This window comes from Rhineura floridana, chromosome 3, assembly GCF_030035675.1.
Source record: "Rhineura floridana isolate rRhiFlo1 chromosome 3, rRhiFlo1.hap2, whole genome shotgun sequence".
In the NCBI taxonomy this organism is placed as follows: Eukaryota; Metazoa; Chordata; class Lepidosauria; order Squamata; family Rhineuridae; genus Rhineura; species Rhineura floridana.
This window is the reverse complement of record NC_084482.1, coordinates 120,429,245-120,444,883: the sequence shown is the minus strand read 5'-3', so window position 1 is coordinate 120,444,883 and position 15,639 is coordinate 120,429,245. Positions and strand designations below refer to the sequence as shown.

Below are 15,639 nucleotides of genomic sequence, written 5' to 3'. Positions count from 1 at the left end.
GCTTCTAATGACTCTTGTGAATTGAACCATGAACAGGAGCCAAACCAAAATTAAGGTAGCATTAATGAACAATAGTGGGTTGTTTTGTCTGTCTCGGAAGACTATTTTTAGTGAAATATGGATAGTTGTGGTCATAGTCCTTGTGACAAACCAAGTTTGGAGTGGTTCACCACAACTGCAAAGCTGCTTCTGAGCCTGTGTTGACCTGCCATAGCGCATGAGTTGAACTTCCTATTGTGGTTGCCAGTTCAGATTCATCACCACTGACACTTTCTAGGTATGGCAATCTAGTTCTACTACATCAAAAATGTTATATGATTTAGTTCTAAGAAATTCTACCTTATGCATAAGAGAACTTACTAACTCAGATCTGGCAACTTTTTGTTTTCACCACAGTATCATAGGAATATAGGAGACTGCCTTATACTGAGTCAGATCATTGTCTTTAGATACTCATGGTTCCAACACTGTCACTGGAGGCTCAGGTGGCCTCAGTGGCTGGAGTGCCTTTTTCCAGCTTTGGCCCCTTTTGGACAGAGATAACTTTGCAACCATACTCCATGCTCTTCTAACTTCCAGATTGGATCATTGCAATGCATTCTGCGTGGGACTGCCCTTGAAGATGACTCAGAATCTTCATCTGGTTCAATATGCAGCTGCCAATATACTGGTTGGGGTTCCTTTTAGAATTCATATAAGCCCTTTAAACAGCTGCATTAGTTGCCCATTCGTTTCCAGGCCCAACTTAAGATGCTTATGCTAGTGTTTAAAGCCCTAAACAACTTAGGTCCCAAATATCTGAAAGACCACCTGCTTCCCTACAGACCCTTTTGGGTGTTGAGATCAGCAGAGGGGGCCCTTTTAGTAGTTCTGCCACTCGCGGACGCTTGGGGGATGGCATTCTCTGTGGTGGCTCCTAAGTTGTGCAACGCCCTCCCCACCAAGGTGCATCTGGCAAGTTCACTGTACTGTTTAAGACACACCTCTTTACCCTGGCCTTTGACAGTTGAGACATATATTTTTAGGACCCACACTCCAGTATTTTGTGTTTTTCACTTGTTTTTAATTGTTTTTAAGGCTGTATTTTAAAATTGTTGTAACCTGCCCTGGGACCGTTGAGTGAAGGGCAGGTAAGAAATGTATTATTATTATTATTATTATCTACACTGATTGGCAGCAGCTCTCTGTGGTTTCAGTCTGGGAACATTCCCAGCCCTACCTGGAGATGCCGGGGATTGAACCTGGGACCTTCTGCATGTAAAGCAGATGCTCTACCACTGAGCTAAGGCTCTTTCCTGATCTGAATACCATGTCAGTGTGGTTGAGGAACAGGAATGAGTTTAAGGAGAGTTTGTCTGTGCACACACAATATATTTAAAGCATATTTTTCTGGTATATAAGCCTGGGAACTGTAATTTGTTAAGGATGCTGGGCATTGTAGCCCTGTGAGGGGTGAGCTTCAGTTCAGCCTCGAGACTCAATAAGGACCCACCCAGCTTGTGACAAATGTAGATCCATCCCTTTCCCCTTCCAAGGGAGGCAAGTTGCTTGTTAGGAGTTTTGTGCAGATTTTCTCTCCCTACACCTCTCGTCCCCCAACAGCAGTTGAAAGAACGAAAACATTGGTAGAAATGGTGTCAGAAATAATGAGAACAATAACGTTATTTTTCGGGGAGGCAGAGAGGAAACTGAAACAGTAAAAGCAGAAGATAACTAAAAGCAACTGACATGAAATGGAACCGGGTGCCAGTTTGGCAAAATGAGAACTGAGCTAGCAAACTACATCCCTGCACACCATTGGTGGAGGTTGGCAGAGAGATGACTATGCTGTAGGGGTGGAAGGATCTGCCTCAGTTTCTCATTTTTCTAATCTCAAGTTGAGTTTTCCACATTTCTGCAGCAATTTGTGATTTTTTTTAAAAGTGATGAAAATCTTTAACATTTTAGTGCGAATTTCTCCTAATAAACACATTTTTGTATGCAGTTTTGATTAATGTGCACATTTCTGCAAGCAGTTTCTCCTAATATAATGCATTTCTGGTGTTATTTTCACTAATATATTCTTTTTTATACATATTTTCCCCTAATATACCAATTTTTGTAAACATTGTTTGGTTGGAGAACTGTATCACAAAATTCAGATAAATGCAAGTTTTGAAGGATGGCTGTGGTTCCAGTTCTCATTGTTTTAGAAAGTGCAAATCTGATCGATTCAGCTTCAAATGTGAACTGAATCAAATTTCTCCCCCATCCCAACCGTGCTGCTTCCTAACCACCGATACCCTCCGGCCATAAACCTCAGGGTGTGTGCATACAATTGCAGCCTTAAGTACTTTAAAGCAACCATGTAACTGCAACAGACCATTCTTCCCATGTTGTCCACAGAGTATAAAACTTTGCAGGCAATGCCTGCCAAGTGTAGGTTGCTTGAAACTGAAATTGTACATCCATGGTGGCTGCTTCCTGCCATGTGATTTGTCTCTTCTTTATCATCACCAAACATTCTAGCTAGCAATTTCTGTAGCAAACAAAACAAAACAAAAACCCTCCATGGAGGTGAGTTGCCACTGATCTTATATAGCACACTGCTGTAGGTGAAAGCTCATTGGATAGAGTAGCTGCCACACAGATGCTATTTCATTCATGCCTTCAGAATGTCGTCATTTTGTTCAAGCCTCCTATGAGAGAAGTATAGGGAGTGAGATCTGTTGATTAAAGGAATGTGCAACCTCTCAAGTTGGACAAAAATCTTTGTCAAGGAAGCAGAATAGAAGTACAATCAACCCTCTGCAATTCCAAAAAGCCAACACTGGTTACAATAATGCATCTTTTAAAATATAATTTCAGATTGATCAGAAAACCTTTAGTACTTTAAACATGCTGTAACTGTTTCAATGACCCCAGAAAAAAAGATATTATACCCAAAAGAGGGAGGGACATCTTCCTTTTTTGTATCTCTCTCTGCTGCTGTCAAAGTAGCTGTCAATAACTTGGTAATAATAGACTGCACTTGGAGATATGCTAGGACAGGAGTTATTAATATATTTCCAGACTTGCATTCTTCCACAGTGGTAAAACATGATGTACATTTCAGCATAATAGTTCAAATTCTCATATTTACCGTTCATAATTCCCAAGCCTGGACAGGAAAAGAAAGGAAAAGTGCACAATGAGCATCACTGGTTGTACACTTAGCAGGTGTTTAGAAACCTTGGTGATAGCTCAGGTACCTGTTATGACAGCAGGTGTCATCCAGAGGATAATTTGGTTGTATTTCTGCATCTTTAAAATGAGAATAGTGCTTCGAGGGATCTGATATAGAGGCATTAGTGCTTTGAAGCCAGGAAGTCTTAAGTACTATTATTATCACTGTCATCATCTAAAGGCACTTAGACCAAGCCTTTATACATTCACCTGTCACTATTGTTCTCCTCCTGATTCACATTTTCCCCAAGCGAAATAAGCCATTCAGGAATCCTGCAAACAGCATGCTACCTCAAGGGTGTAATGGATAGGGCACATTTTGTAAAGGAATCTGGAATGAGACTAGACTGCAGCTCTGTCCCCAAGTTATGCCAGGTGGATGAAGATAGGATTGCTCACTACTAAACATATTGTGCCAGTGGAACAAAAGGTTACATTGCCTTAATATATTATGCCAGTGTAACCTTTTGTTCCACCAGTAATAGGTTATACCAGTGTAGAAATAATCTTGTGCTGACAGTACATGTTAGTCCTTTTTATTATGCATTCGTTATGATTTGTGCTCATGATGGTATTGGGGCAGTTATATGCAATCCTGTTTTCAGTGCTGCTTGTGCTTGCAAACGTTATGGGGTGAATATATAGCTTCATCTCCAATCAGTGCATGTCCCATAACTTCCTGCTGAAATCCTCTAACTTTTTATAGCACAAATGTTTGAGGGGTGGGGTGTTCTGCTTTTGTTGCACCATAGCACAACAGTGCCCCTCCAGACAACAATACTGGGAATCATCATAGAACAACTAGTAAAGCAGAATGATGTGTAGATGGTCCGGTATACATCCACTATTAATGCACCATTATTGTATCAATGACAAGGTGCAGAATATGCCCACCCAAAAAACACAATACCAGAGGGTCTCAACGTCTTTTAGGATCAGTCCCTGAGAGGTCAGGTTTTATAGGTTCTTGGGAAACTCAGCTGTCAGTCTCCTGAGTCAGGAACATATATCAACCCAGACTGTTGGTTTGCCTAGATTGTCTACACTGGTATGCAGTAGCTCTCCAGAGTTTCAGCAGTAGCGTATTTCCAGCCCTACTTCAAGATGCTGGAAATTGAACCTGGGACCTTTTTGTATGTAAACCATGTAAATGCACTCTGTGACAAAGCAATCTGGAAAATGTTTTCATTCCACTAGAACCACCTTCGTTTCATTTGAGAGTTCCCAGCTAGAGTTTGATTCCTTATTAGCTATGTTATTAGCAGAGCTTGGAAAAGTTACTTTTTTGAACTACAACTCCCCTCAGCGCAATCCAGTGGCCATGCTGGCTGGGGCTGATGGGAGTTGTAGTTCAAAAAGGTAACTTTTCCAAGCTCTGGTTATTAGCTTGATTTCCAGTAGTGCTGAGCTATTCAGCGATTACATCCGGCTGGCTCTGTTTGAACTGGTTTCTTAAAGTGGAAGGTCCTGCATCTGTTGAAGGCTGGTAATATAAGTATTTTTATACTGCCCTTCACTTATATTTCCAGGATGGTTTACAAAAAGGTCTTTGATTTGAGTGTATCTCTTGGATGGAGCATCCTACAGCAAAGATGCTCTGATTGCAAGGAAAAATGCGCTGACCAATTGGTAAATGTCTCATTTTGACAAAATCCAGGGTGTGGCTCTCAATCTGTCCCATCCTGATGGAAGTTATGTTGATGGAATCATTAGAATTCAAATCAGACCTCATCAGACTGGTTTTCATGGCTAATGATGGCTGTTCTGAAGGTTATGTCATAAGTAAGGTGGAGAAACTACCCTCCTATATGTACTCATACAATCAGAGCTTCATCTGTGAGGCTTCTTGTGAGCAATGAAGTAAGAGAAACAAAGCACCTTTCCCAAAACTATCTTTACCATGAAGGTAGCAGGGGTTTTTGTGGTCCTGGGACTTTTCAGCCACTTTCAAGGTAAGCTCCATTTGTTATAATCAATGCAAAGCTGTGTGATGGATGCCTTTAAAAACTCTCCTCTTTATCTAAGAATTGGGGTCAGCACCACTTAGTCCTATAATAATAATAATAATAATACTTAACTGGAGAAGTGGCTTGTTTGAAAAGAAAGCTGAGGAAAGCCAAAGATTCAGAAATACCAAGCACTTTTACCTCACTCATGATTATTTGTTGTTTTTTAAAAAAGACAATTTATGAAACTGATAATGGGTATATCTTTGTTAGCAAATTCTTTGAGCTTTTGCAAATGAAAAAGGTAGAGAGCTTCCTTGTTGAAACTTTTTCATCCATTTTGCTTTTTGGGGAGTGGACAATTCAAATAGACTGTCTGATGAAATTATATTCGTCTGCCAAAACAAGATTGAATTTTGTATCCATGCATTGGTGAAACTATAATACTTCAACTCTTTTAATAGGGTTAACATTGAACAGGGATGAAGATGGGAGTGATTCTGCAGTCTCTAGATTATTTGTATTGAGATAGACAGACAGACAGGATGGATGGATGGATGGATGGATGGATGGATGTTTTATTTGTGATGTTTGGAAATAAAATGCATTCATGGCTCAATAGAGATGGGTGCTATTGTGTATATATACATGGAACAGTTGCTGTATGAGTCAGTTTCTCTAATATGTAGAGAATCCTGTGGTCTTAAAGCAGTTGAACTAGATGAGTCCAGAAATCTTTTTCAGCACTTTGATATTTTAATTCATCCCATTGCCTATCACTAATGCCTCTTTTGCGAGTTATTATCAGTTGATTGATTGGTCTAAGGCAGCCTTTCCCAACCAGTGTGCCTCCAGATGTTGTTGGACCACAATTCCCATCTTTCCTGGCCATTGGCAATGCTGGCTGAGGCTGATGGGAGTTGTGGTCCAACAGCATCTGGAGGCACACTGGTTGGGAAAGACTGGTCTAAGTTGACAAACAGTGGCTGTAAGTGGCAGGATGTAACAAATGAACACAATTGGACAGGTCAAGTGGATTGAAGGTAATCCCACCTAATGGACCTGCCAGTCAATTTATATACTTTCTGGAAGTTCTACACTAGTTTCCAGGTCAACCTGATTTGTTTTCAATTCTTGCAGGCGCTCGGGGATGTCAGCTGTTTGTGGTCTATGGGTCTCCTTGCCAAGTCCAGAGAGTAGCATTGGGAGAATGCTTTTCGGCCCTTGGCAGTTGTGCTATGGGGTGCTGCAGGGCACTATTTTATCCCCAATGCTGTTTAATATCTATATGAAGCCACTTGGAGTTCTGGGGCAAGGTGACATCAGCGTTCTGATGACACTCAGCTCTATTTCTCCATAACATCTGAATCAGAAAAAGCCGTGCAGGCCCTGGACTGGTGCCTGGATGCAGTGGTGGGATGGATGAGGGCAAACAAGGTGAGCTTGAATCCTGGCAAGAGGAGGCACTGTGGGTGAGTGGTTCCCGTGTTTGAGAAATTGGCCAATTGCCTGTTCTGGATGGGGTTGCATTCCCCCTGAAGGAGCAGGTACACAGTCTGAGGTGCTTCTGGACCCAGCTTTGTCCCTGGAGGGAGGCTCAGGTAGCCTCAGTGGCTAGAAGTGCCTTTTATTAGCTGTGCCTGGTACATCAGCTATGACTGTTCCTTGACTGGGAAATCTTGACCATAGTAGTTCAGGCACTGATGACTTCAAGACTGGATTATTGCAATGCATTCTATGTGGGGCTTCCCTTGCATTTGACCTGGAACTGCAGTGCAGAATGCTGCAGCATGGTTGTTGATAGGAGTGAGACCCTGTTAGCATATCACACCTCTGCTCAGAGATCTTCACTGGCTGCTGATTTGTTACTGGGCCAAGTTCAAGGTGTTGGAGGCAGTTCAAGTCGATTCCGACTTATAGTGACCCTATGAATAGGGTTTTCATGGTAAGTGGTATTCAGAGGTGGTGCTCTCAGGCTGCGAGGCAGTGACTGGCCCAAGGTCTCCCAGTGAGCTTCATGGCTGTGTAGGGTTTCGAACCCTGGTCCAGTTAACCTGTGGGACTGCATTATCTCATATGTGCCCACTCGAGTGCTTTGATCTGCGGAACTGGCCCTGTTATAGGTGCCACATAATACTTGTTCTGCACTTGTAAGAAATCATTTTCTCAGTGTAGCAGCACTTGCACTTTGGAACTCTCTGCCTATTGACACCAGGCAGGCACCTTCGCTTATTCTTTTTGGTGTCTGCTTAAAACATTTATGTTTAGGCAAGCATATCTAGACACATAAACATAGATGTGTTTTAAACTTTTTTAGTTTACTGCTGTCTTAATATTTCTTTTTTAAAAAATTATTTGTTTGTAACTGCCTTATTGATCATTTTACTGTTTCTTGTAGACCACTTAGAGGTTTTTGGATTTTTTACAACCAGGCAGTATATAAATTATTGTTATATAAAATAAAATAAATCAACCCAGCAAGGGAGATCTGTGCAAGCAGCTGATGTGCTTGGTATGTAATTGTGAGCTCTTCTGAAGTTCACAGATGCACCTGGCTTGAATGGGGATCCACACATTTGTCGAGGATCACTAATCATATGCAACAAAGCAAAACAAAATCTGGATCAAGGAAATCTGTGACTAGGGATGATAGAGAATTTTGATTCTGTTCACATTTAAAGGCAAACCTATCTCATTCACACTTTTTGAAACAATATGTGAACCGAAACACAACCAACCTTCAAAATTTGCACTTCTAATCTTTAATGGAGTTTTCCAACCAAGTAATATGTACAAAAATGCATTTAATAGGGTATTATTATTATTATTTATTATTATTTAATTGCATTTCTAAACCGCCCTATAGCTAACAGCTCCCAGGGCGGTGTACAACACGATAAAACCACAATATTTAAAATACAAGCAAGTGTGTATTGCGCATACAATTATAAAACATATTTAAAAACAGAGTAAAAAAACAGAGTGGCTGACTAGATCAGCCACGCAGGGCCTTCTCTCAGTACCACCAACGAAAACAGCTAGGTTGGTGCGAACTAGGGAAAGGGCATTTTCAGTGGTGGCCCCCACTCTCTGGAACTCCCTCCCGTTCGATCTTCGACATGCCCCTTCCCTGGATGCATTTCGCCGAGCATTAAAAACCTGGCTCTTTGGACAGGCCTTCGGGACCTCCGGGGTGGGCTAAGCTTCTTATCACTATTACTGAATGCCCGTTGTTTACATACTGTTTTATGCTGTAATTTAATCCTTTATTGTCGACTGTATTGTATTGCTATGTATTTTAAATTGTATTTTAAATTGTATTTTAAATTGTATTTTAAATTGTATTTTACTGGAATTTAATTGTGTACGTCGCCTAGAGTGGCTTTGGCCAGATAGGCGACACAAAAATTAAATTATTATTATTATTATTATTTAAAAGAAAATAAACATAAGATTAAATTAAAATAAAAAGCTTAAAATGCCTGGGTGAAGAGGTGGGTTTTTACCTGGCACCGAAAAGCTGACAGAGAAGGCGCCAGGCGTATCTCATCTGGGAGGGCATTCCATAATTCAGGGGCCACCACCGAAAAGGCCCTAGATCTTGTTACTGTTCTCCGGGCCTCTGTATGAGTTGGGACCCGGAGAAGGGCCTTAGACGTCGAGCGGAGTGAACGGGTAGGAACATAGTGAGAGAGGCGTTCCATCAGATATTGTGGTCCAGTGCCGTTAAGGGCTTTATAGGTAAGGACCAACACTTTGAATCTGGCCCGGAAACGTATTGGAAGCCAGTGCAGTTGGGCCAGAATAGGTGTTATGTGGTCGAATTTCTTCATCCCAGTAAGAACTCTGGCCGTGGCATTCTGCACTAGCTGAAGTTTCCGAATCGTTTTCAAAGGTAACCCTATGTAGAGAGCATTACAGTAATCCAATCTAGAGGTTACCAGAGCATGAATAACTGAGGCTAGGTTCTCCCTGTCCAGATAGGGTCGTAGTTGGGCTACCAGCCGAAGCTGGTAGAACGCATTTCGTGCCACCGAGGCTACTTGGGTCTCAAGTGACAGAAGCGGATCTAATAAGATCCCCAAACTACGGACCTGTTCCTTTAGGGGGAGTGTAACCCCATCTAGGGCAGGTCTGACATCAACCATCTGAGCAGAGGGCCCCCCGGCCAACAGCATCTCAGTCTTGTCAGGATTGAGTTAAAGGGTAAAGGTGTGCTAAAATGCATATATTACTGAAAACAGCAAAAAATGCAATATATTCGGGAATTATGTTTTGCTAAAAGGTGTACATTAGCCAAAACTGCAACAAACAATTTTCATACATTTTCATGAGGGCTTTTAAAAGCAAATTCACAAACTGAAGTGGAAATGTGGAGAACTGAATTTAGGATTGAGAAAATAAGAGAAACCAAAATGGACAGATTCACTCATCCCTAACTGTGACCACCTCTTTGAATAACTGGGAAAACATTTTTTTAAACCTGAATTTCCAAAGAACTACAATAATTTACAATCTATGCGTATATTTTTTTCCAGATGTTGCCAGTCAAGCTAAATACCAGGTTAGTCCAGACTTTTCTGTTATTTATTGTTAATGCAAACTGTTTAAAAATTGAAAGAAAAAGCGATCCTCATAAACAGATGTTTTTGCTTTAAACCTATCTACTCATATATCTCCAGACCAGGAATATCATGAACTTAGGGTGGGCAATTATTTTAATAGTATGTAAAACATTCGCCATAAGCCTCAACACAAGCCAAAGTAAAATAATTTAAAGACTAGTGATTTAACTTTTTAATATGAAAATCTAATGTCTTCAATGGAATGAAATCAATAGCTCCTTATTTTGTTCAGTTTACCAGCTGAAAGCAAAACCATCATTTTAAGAAACATGAGGCATGTAATTCTTTTTTTAGATGACTGAATATGGTTGTGTTGTAAGATATCCATTTCAGAACTAGAGTGTCACTTGCTGCCCACAAGGGGAAAACTCACATGGGTTTGGTGAATAATGTTCATGTGCAACATGTGAAATGAATGCATTGCTGAAGTTTAACTTTTGGACTTGAAACAGATTTTTTTCCCCTGGATTAAAACCTGAAACATACTTCACTCTTACGCTCAACAAATGGAAGATGTTTTCTTGACCAGTTCCCTAAACAATGGGCAGGAATGACCCTGGAAATGCCGGATAGCCCAGTTAATATTGCCTCTTGGCATCCCATCCTCCCCTTTGCTTAGTCACTGGGACCATGTTTCCCAAGCAGTGGAGATGCTTATGGGATTCCTCTGCACAGTTTGCATTAGGAAATCTTGGTCCATCCCTACTCCTGCTCTGGGATCTCTGCCCAAATAGTGGTACTGAGAAGGCAGATGTGGAGGGGGAAATCAGTGCTCTGTGGGTCATCCCTGTTCTTACAGACATGAAATAGTGGGAGGAATATCCAACACAGTGCCTTAATTTTTCAGGGCACACTATAGCTCAGTGGGAGAGCCTATGCTTAGCATAAAGAAGGTCCCAGGTCCGTTCTTGCAATCTTCAGATAAGGGTAAGAAAGACTGAAACTCTGGAGAGCCACTGCCAATCAGTACCGGCTTCACTCTGCCAGTGTGTTTGGACCACACCACCTTTGCCATCACTACACCCCTTCTCCTCTCCGTCTTGCCATGCTGCAGCGACTCAGCCAGTTGGAGGTCAGGTGAGTGGGGCAGCCCCACCACGCCGTCCACTGATGATGACGAGTACCCAACGTGATGCCTTCCAGATGTTGTTAGCCTACAGTTCCCATAATCTCTCACCATTGACCATGTGGGCTGGGGCTGATGGAAGCTGGAGTCTATCAACATGTGGAAGGCACCATATTGGCTACTCCTCATGTAGACAAGGTTGGACTAGATGGAAAAACAGTCCAGCTAGGTACAAGGCAGGTTGCTCTGTTACACAAGTGTTAGACAGAAGAGGTACAGAATTCTCGGCCTGCCCAATTATAGTCATCAAGTTGAGTCGCCTAGGTAAAAGTGGGCTCAATCTACTGGGAAGTTCACCTGCATAATTTGAATGGGATTGCAGAACTGAACCACTTGGTGGATTGTGCTCATAGTTTGACTATCAATGGAGCTCCAATTTTGCTATCACTTCCCTCCACAAAACAATGTTTGAATTTGAGGAGGAGTATTTTGTTATACACTTCTTGCCACAAATTGGGGTTTTCTTGTCAAATGAGGTAAACGTTGCAACTCAGTGAGAGAGGAAGAGAAAGCTAAAATAGAAAAAGGTTGTATTTTCTTCCCTTCAAGTTATTCATTCCAGGAGAAACAAGATTATACTGGAGGATTACAGCAGCCAAAGAAGGCAAGCAAGTCTCACCAAACACTCCTTTATCCCTTTAGGTGGGGACATGCCGTGAATTCCAACCGTTGTTACAGGACGGGAATTTATACTGCAACAGAGATATTGACCCTGTTTTTGGCCCTGATGGCAGGAAGCACACAAACAAGTGTGTCATGTGCCGTAAAGTCTTGTGAGTATTAGAAATAGGAAATTGCTTCAGAGATACTAATGCAATTATGAGAGCTGTTATATTCGTTGTTTCCCCTGTGTCTTATCCTACAGACATATTCCTAGTTTCATCTCTGTGGCAGAAATCCCTGGCTGAGGCAAACACTGCAACCTATAACCCCTAGAACAGAGAGATCAGTTTCAAGCCCTGCTCTTTTCCCAATCTATCAAGATCAACAACAAAAGTGGATCCCAAGATCCTGATGCTATCTTCTTCAAAACTGTCAAGGCAGCAAGGGAACTGTAGTTCACATTAGAAAGCATGCAGGGGTTTAGTTTCAAAGTACATGAGGTATCTCAGTCAAAAAAGTGGTCCAGATTTAGTGACCACAACTCCATCAATAGGAGACTTGTGTTCATTTCCTATGATTCATTTCAGATTTGGAGGGTGTGATCATGGATCAACAGCTTAATCTGTCTCTCTGAACAAGATCCTCATGTCTATAAATGGGCTTTACAAGACCCTTGTGGTACAAGTGCCTTATGTAATTAGATACCTAGATCATAATTCAGAGAAAGTGAGGAGCATTTTAGTCCCATTAAGTTGTATCCAACACTGCCTGTGTACAAACAGAACAGACTTCCACTTGTGCAATGGGACTTCAACTTCCTCTCTTTCTCCCTTGTGCATCCTCAAAATCTACTCCAGAAGGTTGAGAAAGGTCCTGGGACAAATTATGGGAGCGGGGGGGGGGGCTGCAGGGAGGAGGAAAGGAAGGTCAAGTCTGCTGGTGCAGCGTTGGATTCTACCCATTGAAATGAATGGGGCAAATTAGTTACATGAGTAAGTTCCATTGAGTTTGATGGAATTTCTATGGACCATAAAGTATTGAAGGTCCTCTAACATTATGGTAATCAGATGTCACTTAAGTGCATGACAAAAGACTCAGTAAAGTCCTTAGATGTAGAGATCTAAGCAGACAACATTCCTTACCTACTTTTTAAGTCTTGATTTGTTTGTTCTCTCTCATACGAGTAGTTCTGTTGGATTCCTTGAGAAAACCTCTTGGGTCAATAAAAGATGTGCAGAATTTATATTGACTATATCACTTTACACTACAGTGATGTGCTATTTACATTCTCCATTCCTAACTTTTCTCTGTGTTGTTTATTGTCTTCATTAATAGGAGAAATGGAGGATTAGCTGATGATGGTGGACAAGGCTGGCCTAGAGATTCTTCTTCTGCAACGGTGGGGAGACACTTTAAGCTTACTGTGTTGTATCCAATGGTGTAGCTCAACTGACAGTAGGGTGGCTTACATCGACATAACAGGGAGATAAACATTTTGGAGTAATTCTTCCATCCCCTTCCACCCTCCTAAATCTGCTCAAGAGGGTTGGGGGACCTTGGGGGAGAGTTGAAGCCTTGCTGTCAGGTGAGCATTACTACTGGATGCAACCCTCAGATTCTTACTAACAGTGTGATCCTATACACACTTTCCTGGGAGTAAGTCCCATTGAAATTAATGGGGCTTAGTTCTGAGTAGACATGTATAGGATTGCATTGTGAGGCATGAAATGTGTTATACTGAAAAAGTGATATTAAGCCCTGCATTTGACCCAGTGGGTTTCCAGTGGGTTTTTGTTTTGGAGACAGAAGACTTCAGACCTCTTTATGACTTGGATTATAGTCCAGCTTTACACTAAATGACATCTGAGTCAGGATGCTGATGTATATGAAAACACATGTAGAACAGGAATAGCAGAAGTGGAGGCCTGCTATATTTCATGGAAATTTGTGGTTGCATCTTCTTCCTCAGCACATTGGTGCTTCCCTAGGAAGATGGTTTGGGAAGAGTCTGTTTTCAACACACACCTTCTGGCTGCTGGTTTTATGTACAAATAAACTTCAGCACAACAAGAGTAGCAGTGACCATGCTTCTTCAGTTTTATCCTAACAACCTGGTAGGTTGCCCTGCAAGACAGTAACAGGCCAAGGACATCCAGTGACCTTCACAATTGAGCAGGAATTTAAACCCAAGTATCCCTGGTCGTAGTCGAGCCTAGGGGTGGGGAACCCAGAGGTGGGGCCCTCCAGATGTTCCTGAACTCCAGTAATCACTGACTGTTGGCCACATTGGTTGGGGCTGGTGGGAATTGTAGTCCAACAATATCTGAAGTGCCTCAGGTTCCCCAACCCTATTCTAACCATTATATCATACTGATTCTACAAACCTGCATCTCTTCTCTGACTCCAAATAATTTTGGTCCAGACGTTTCCGGTAGTGTGGGGAGAGATTTCTAGGCCCCACTCAAGAGATTGAGCAGTATATCCTGCAAACACATCAGCGTTGGCTTACCGCATTTTGAAGTAAAGAAGTAATACTCATTACTATCTAAAAGAGGGCCTCTAAGGTCACCACTGCAGGGTCCCGTTGCCTTTTGGAAAGCCACAGATGAAACTGTGTTACTACTTACTCGTATGCATTTTGGTTTCTGGCCAGCATGAGCTAAGGTGCCATGGAGCATTTGTATCTATTCCTTACAGTCTTCCTGAGTCTGAGAGTGTAAAAGCTTCAGGGCGGGGCCAGTGTTGCCTTCCTTGTTTGTAAAATTCCAGGCACATTGTTGGCACTCAGGCAATGCTTAATGGAGTAATAACACATGAGAGCTCCGGCTAGGGCAAGGTGTGGGACCAAGCATAAACAAGCCTTAATTGCACCTTGTTTATCTTAGCCAATCCATTTCTTGCACAAATATTTTTCTAGACAGCAAATCTTTTTATTGATGGGCTTTTCTTTCTCAAATATTTTTTTTGTTTATTGGTCAAATTGGTTGGATTAATTTGTTATCATAATACTTGCTTTTGTGCCGCTTACAGGTGTATAGGTGAAACTTTATAAAGATGTGTCTAGCATTCCAGCTGAAGGGAAAGTGGCTAGGAGAGGGAAGGTGTAGGAAGAAAGGTTGGGGAAAGGGATGAGTATGAACTCTACTTCCCCAATTCAAACTGTTCTCTCCCAATGCTACTTTGCAGAGTAGAAGACGCAGAAATGGTTTTTCAAACACAAACTGGCTACAGGACAAGCAGTTCTGGTCTCGGTGTGTCTAACTCATTTTTAAAATCGAATGCATCTACCATATTTTTTTTAAAAAAAACTTGCTTAATATCAAAGTCCAATAGACATAACACATTTGCAAAGAAAGTAGAATCTCAAGCGCTGGGCACAATATATCTGATATTAAGCACATTGGTTGTATTGAATCACATGGGAAAGAGTTGTATGTGGACAACTCCATATTGAAATCAATGCTAGCCTTTTGCTGGTTTTGTGGCACTTAGAGAATAACAAATTCATGATAGCACAAGCTTGCATGTGCTTGAGTCCACTTCTTTAGATGCATCTGATAAAAGATACATTTGATAGATTCTAGTCCATAAAAGTTCATGCCATCATAAATTTATTATTCTTTAAGAAGGTATAAAACTGTTGTTTTAGCTGCAATAGACTAACACAACTATTCCTGTGGAAAATTTGGGAGCTTTGTGGTCTTTATGATTAAGTCATTCTCATTATTACTCTGAAAAGAACTTCCAGTGCTCTTCAATATTCATAAAATATGTGATCCATTTGCTTTGGTTCAGTCAAAAGTGATTGAATATTCTGCTACTCACACTGTTCTCTAATGAACCTCAGACCCTGGAATTAGCTTACCCTGTTTATAACTTATAATGATAGCCTTTATTTTCAGTGAGACTAAAAGGAGAAAAATGAATCTTTTTCCTCTGCTGTAGGACAATGACTGCAGTGAATATTGGCGTTATTTCAGGGATGGGACATTTTCCTGCACCAGAGAAAATAACCCAGTTCGTGATCCTTCTGGCCGACAACATAACAATAAATGCATGATGTGTCTGGAGAAGTTGTGAGTAGGCATTAAAATGTTTGCTTTTTAATTAAATCACTTATCTCTCTCTGCAACAA

At 41.3% G+C, this 15,639-nt stretch overlaps 1 protein-coding gene and 1 non-coding gene across 3 annotated transcripts in view; one reads left to right on the top strand and one right to left on the bottom strand.

Moving 5' to 3' along the window:
• Positions 1–1,220: 1,220 nt before the first annotated feature.
• TRNAV-UAC (transfer RNA valine (anticodon UAC)) lies at positions 1,221–1,289 on the bottom strand. The gene has a single exon. It is a non-coding gene; the product is annotated as a tRNA-Val (tRNA).
• A 3,719-nt stretch (positions 1,290–5,008) lies between these two features.
• Positions 5,009–15,639, top strand: part of LOC133380367 (serine protease inhibitor Kazal-type 5-like) — a 102,579-nt gene continuing 91,948 nt past the window's right edge. Inside the window, exons 1-5 of one of the 2 annotated variants that reach the window (XM_061617513.1) lie at positions 5,009–5,156; positions 9,689–9,714; positions 11,544–11,674; positions 12,840–12,903; positions 15,450–15,580. In XM_061617513.1, coding sequence (XP_061473497.1) covers positions 5,105–5,156; positions 9,689–9,714; positions 11,544–11,674; positions 12,840–12,903; positions 15,450–15,580 — 404 coding nt within the window. In that variant the 5' untranslated portion in view covers positions 5,009–5,104. The remainder of the gene's footprint in view (positions 5,157–9,688; positions 9,715–11,543; positions 11,675–12,839; positions 12,904–15,449; positions 15,581–15,639) is intronic. The other variant, XM_061617512.1, reaches the window with a different exon arrangement.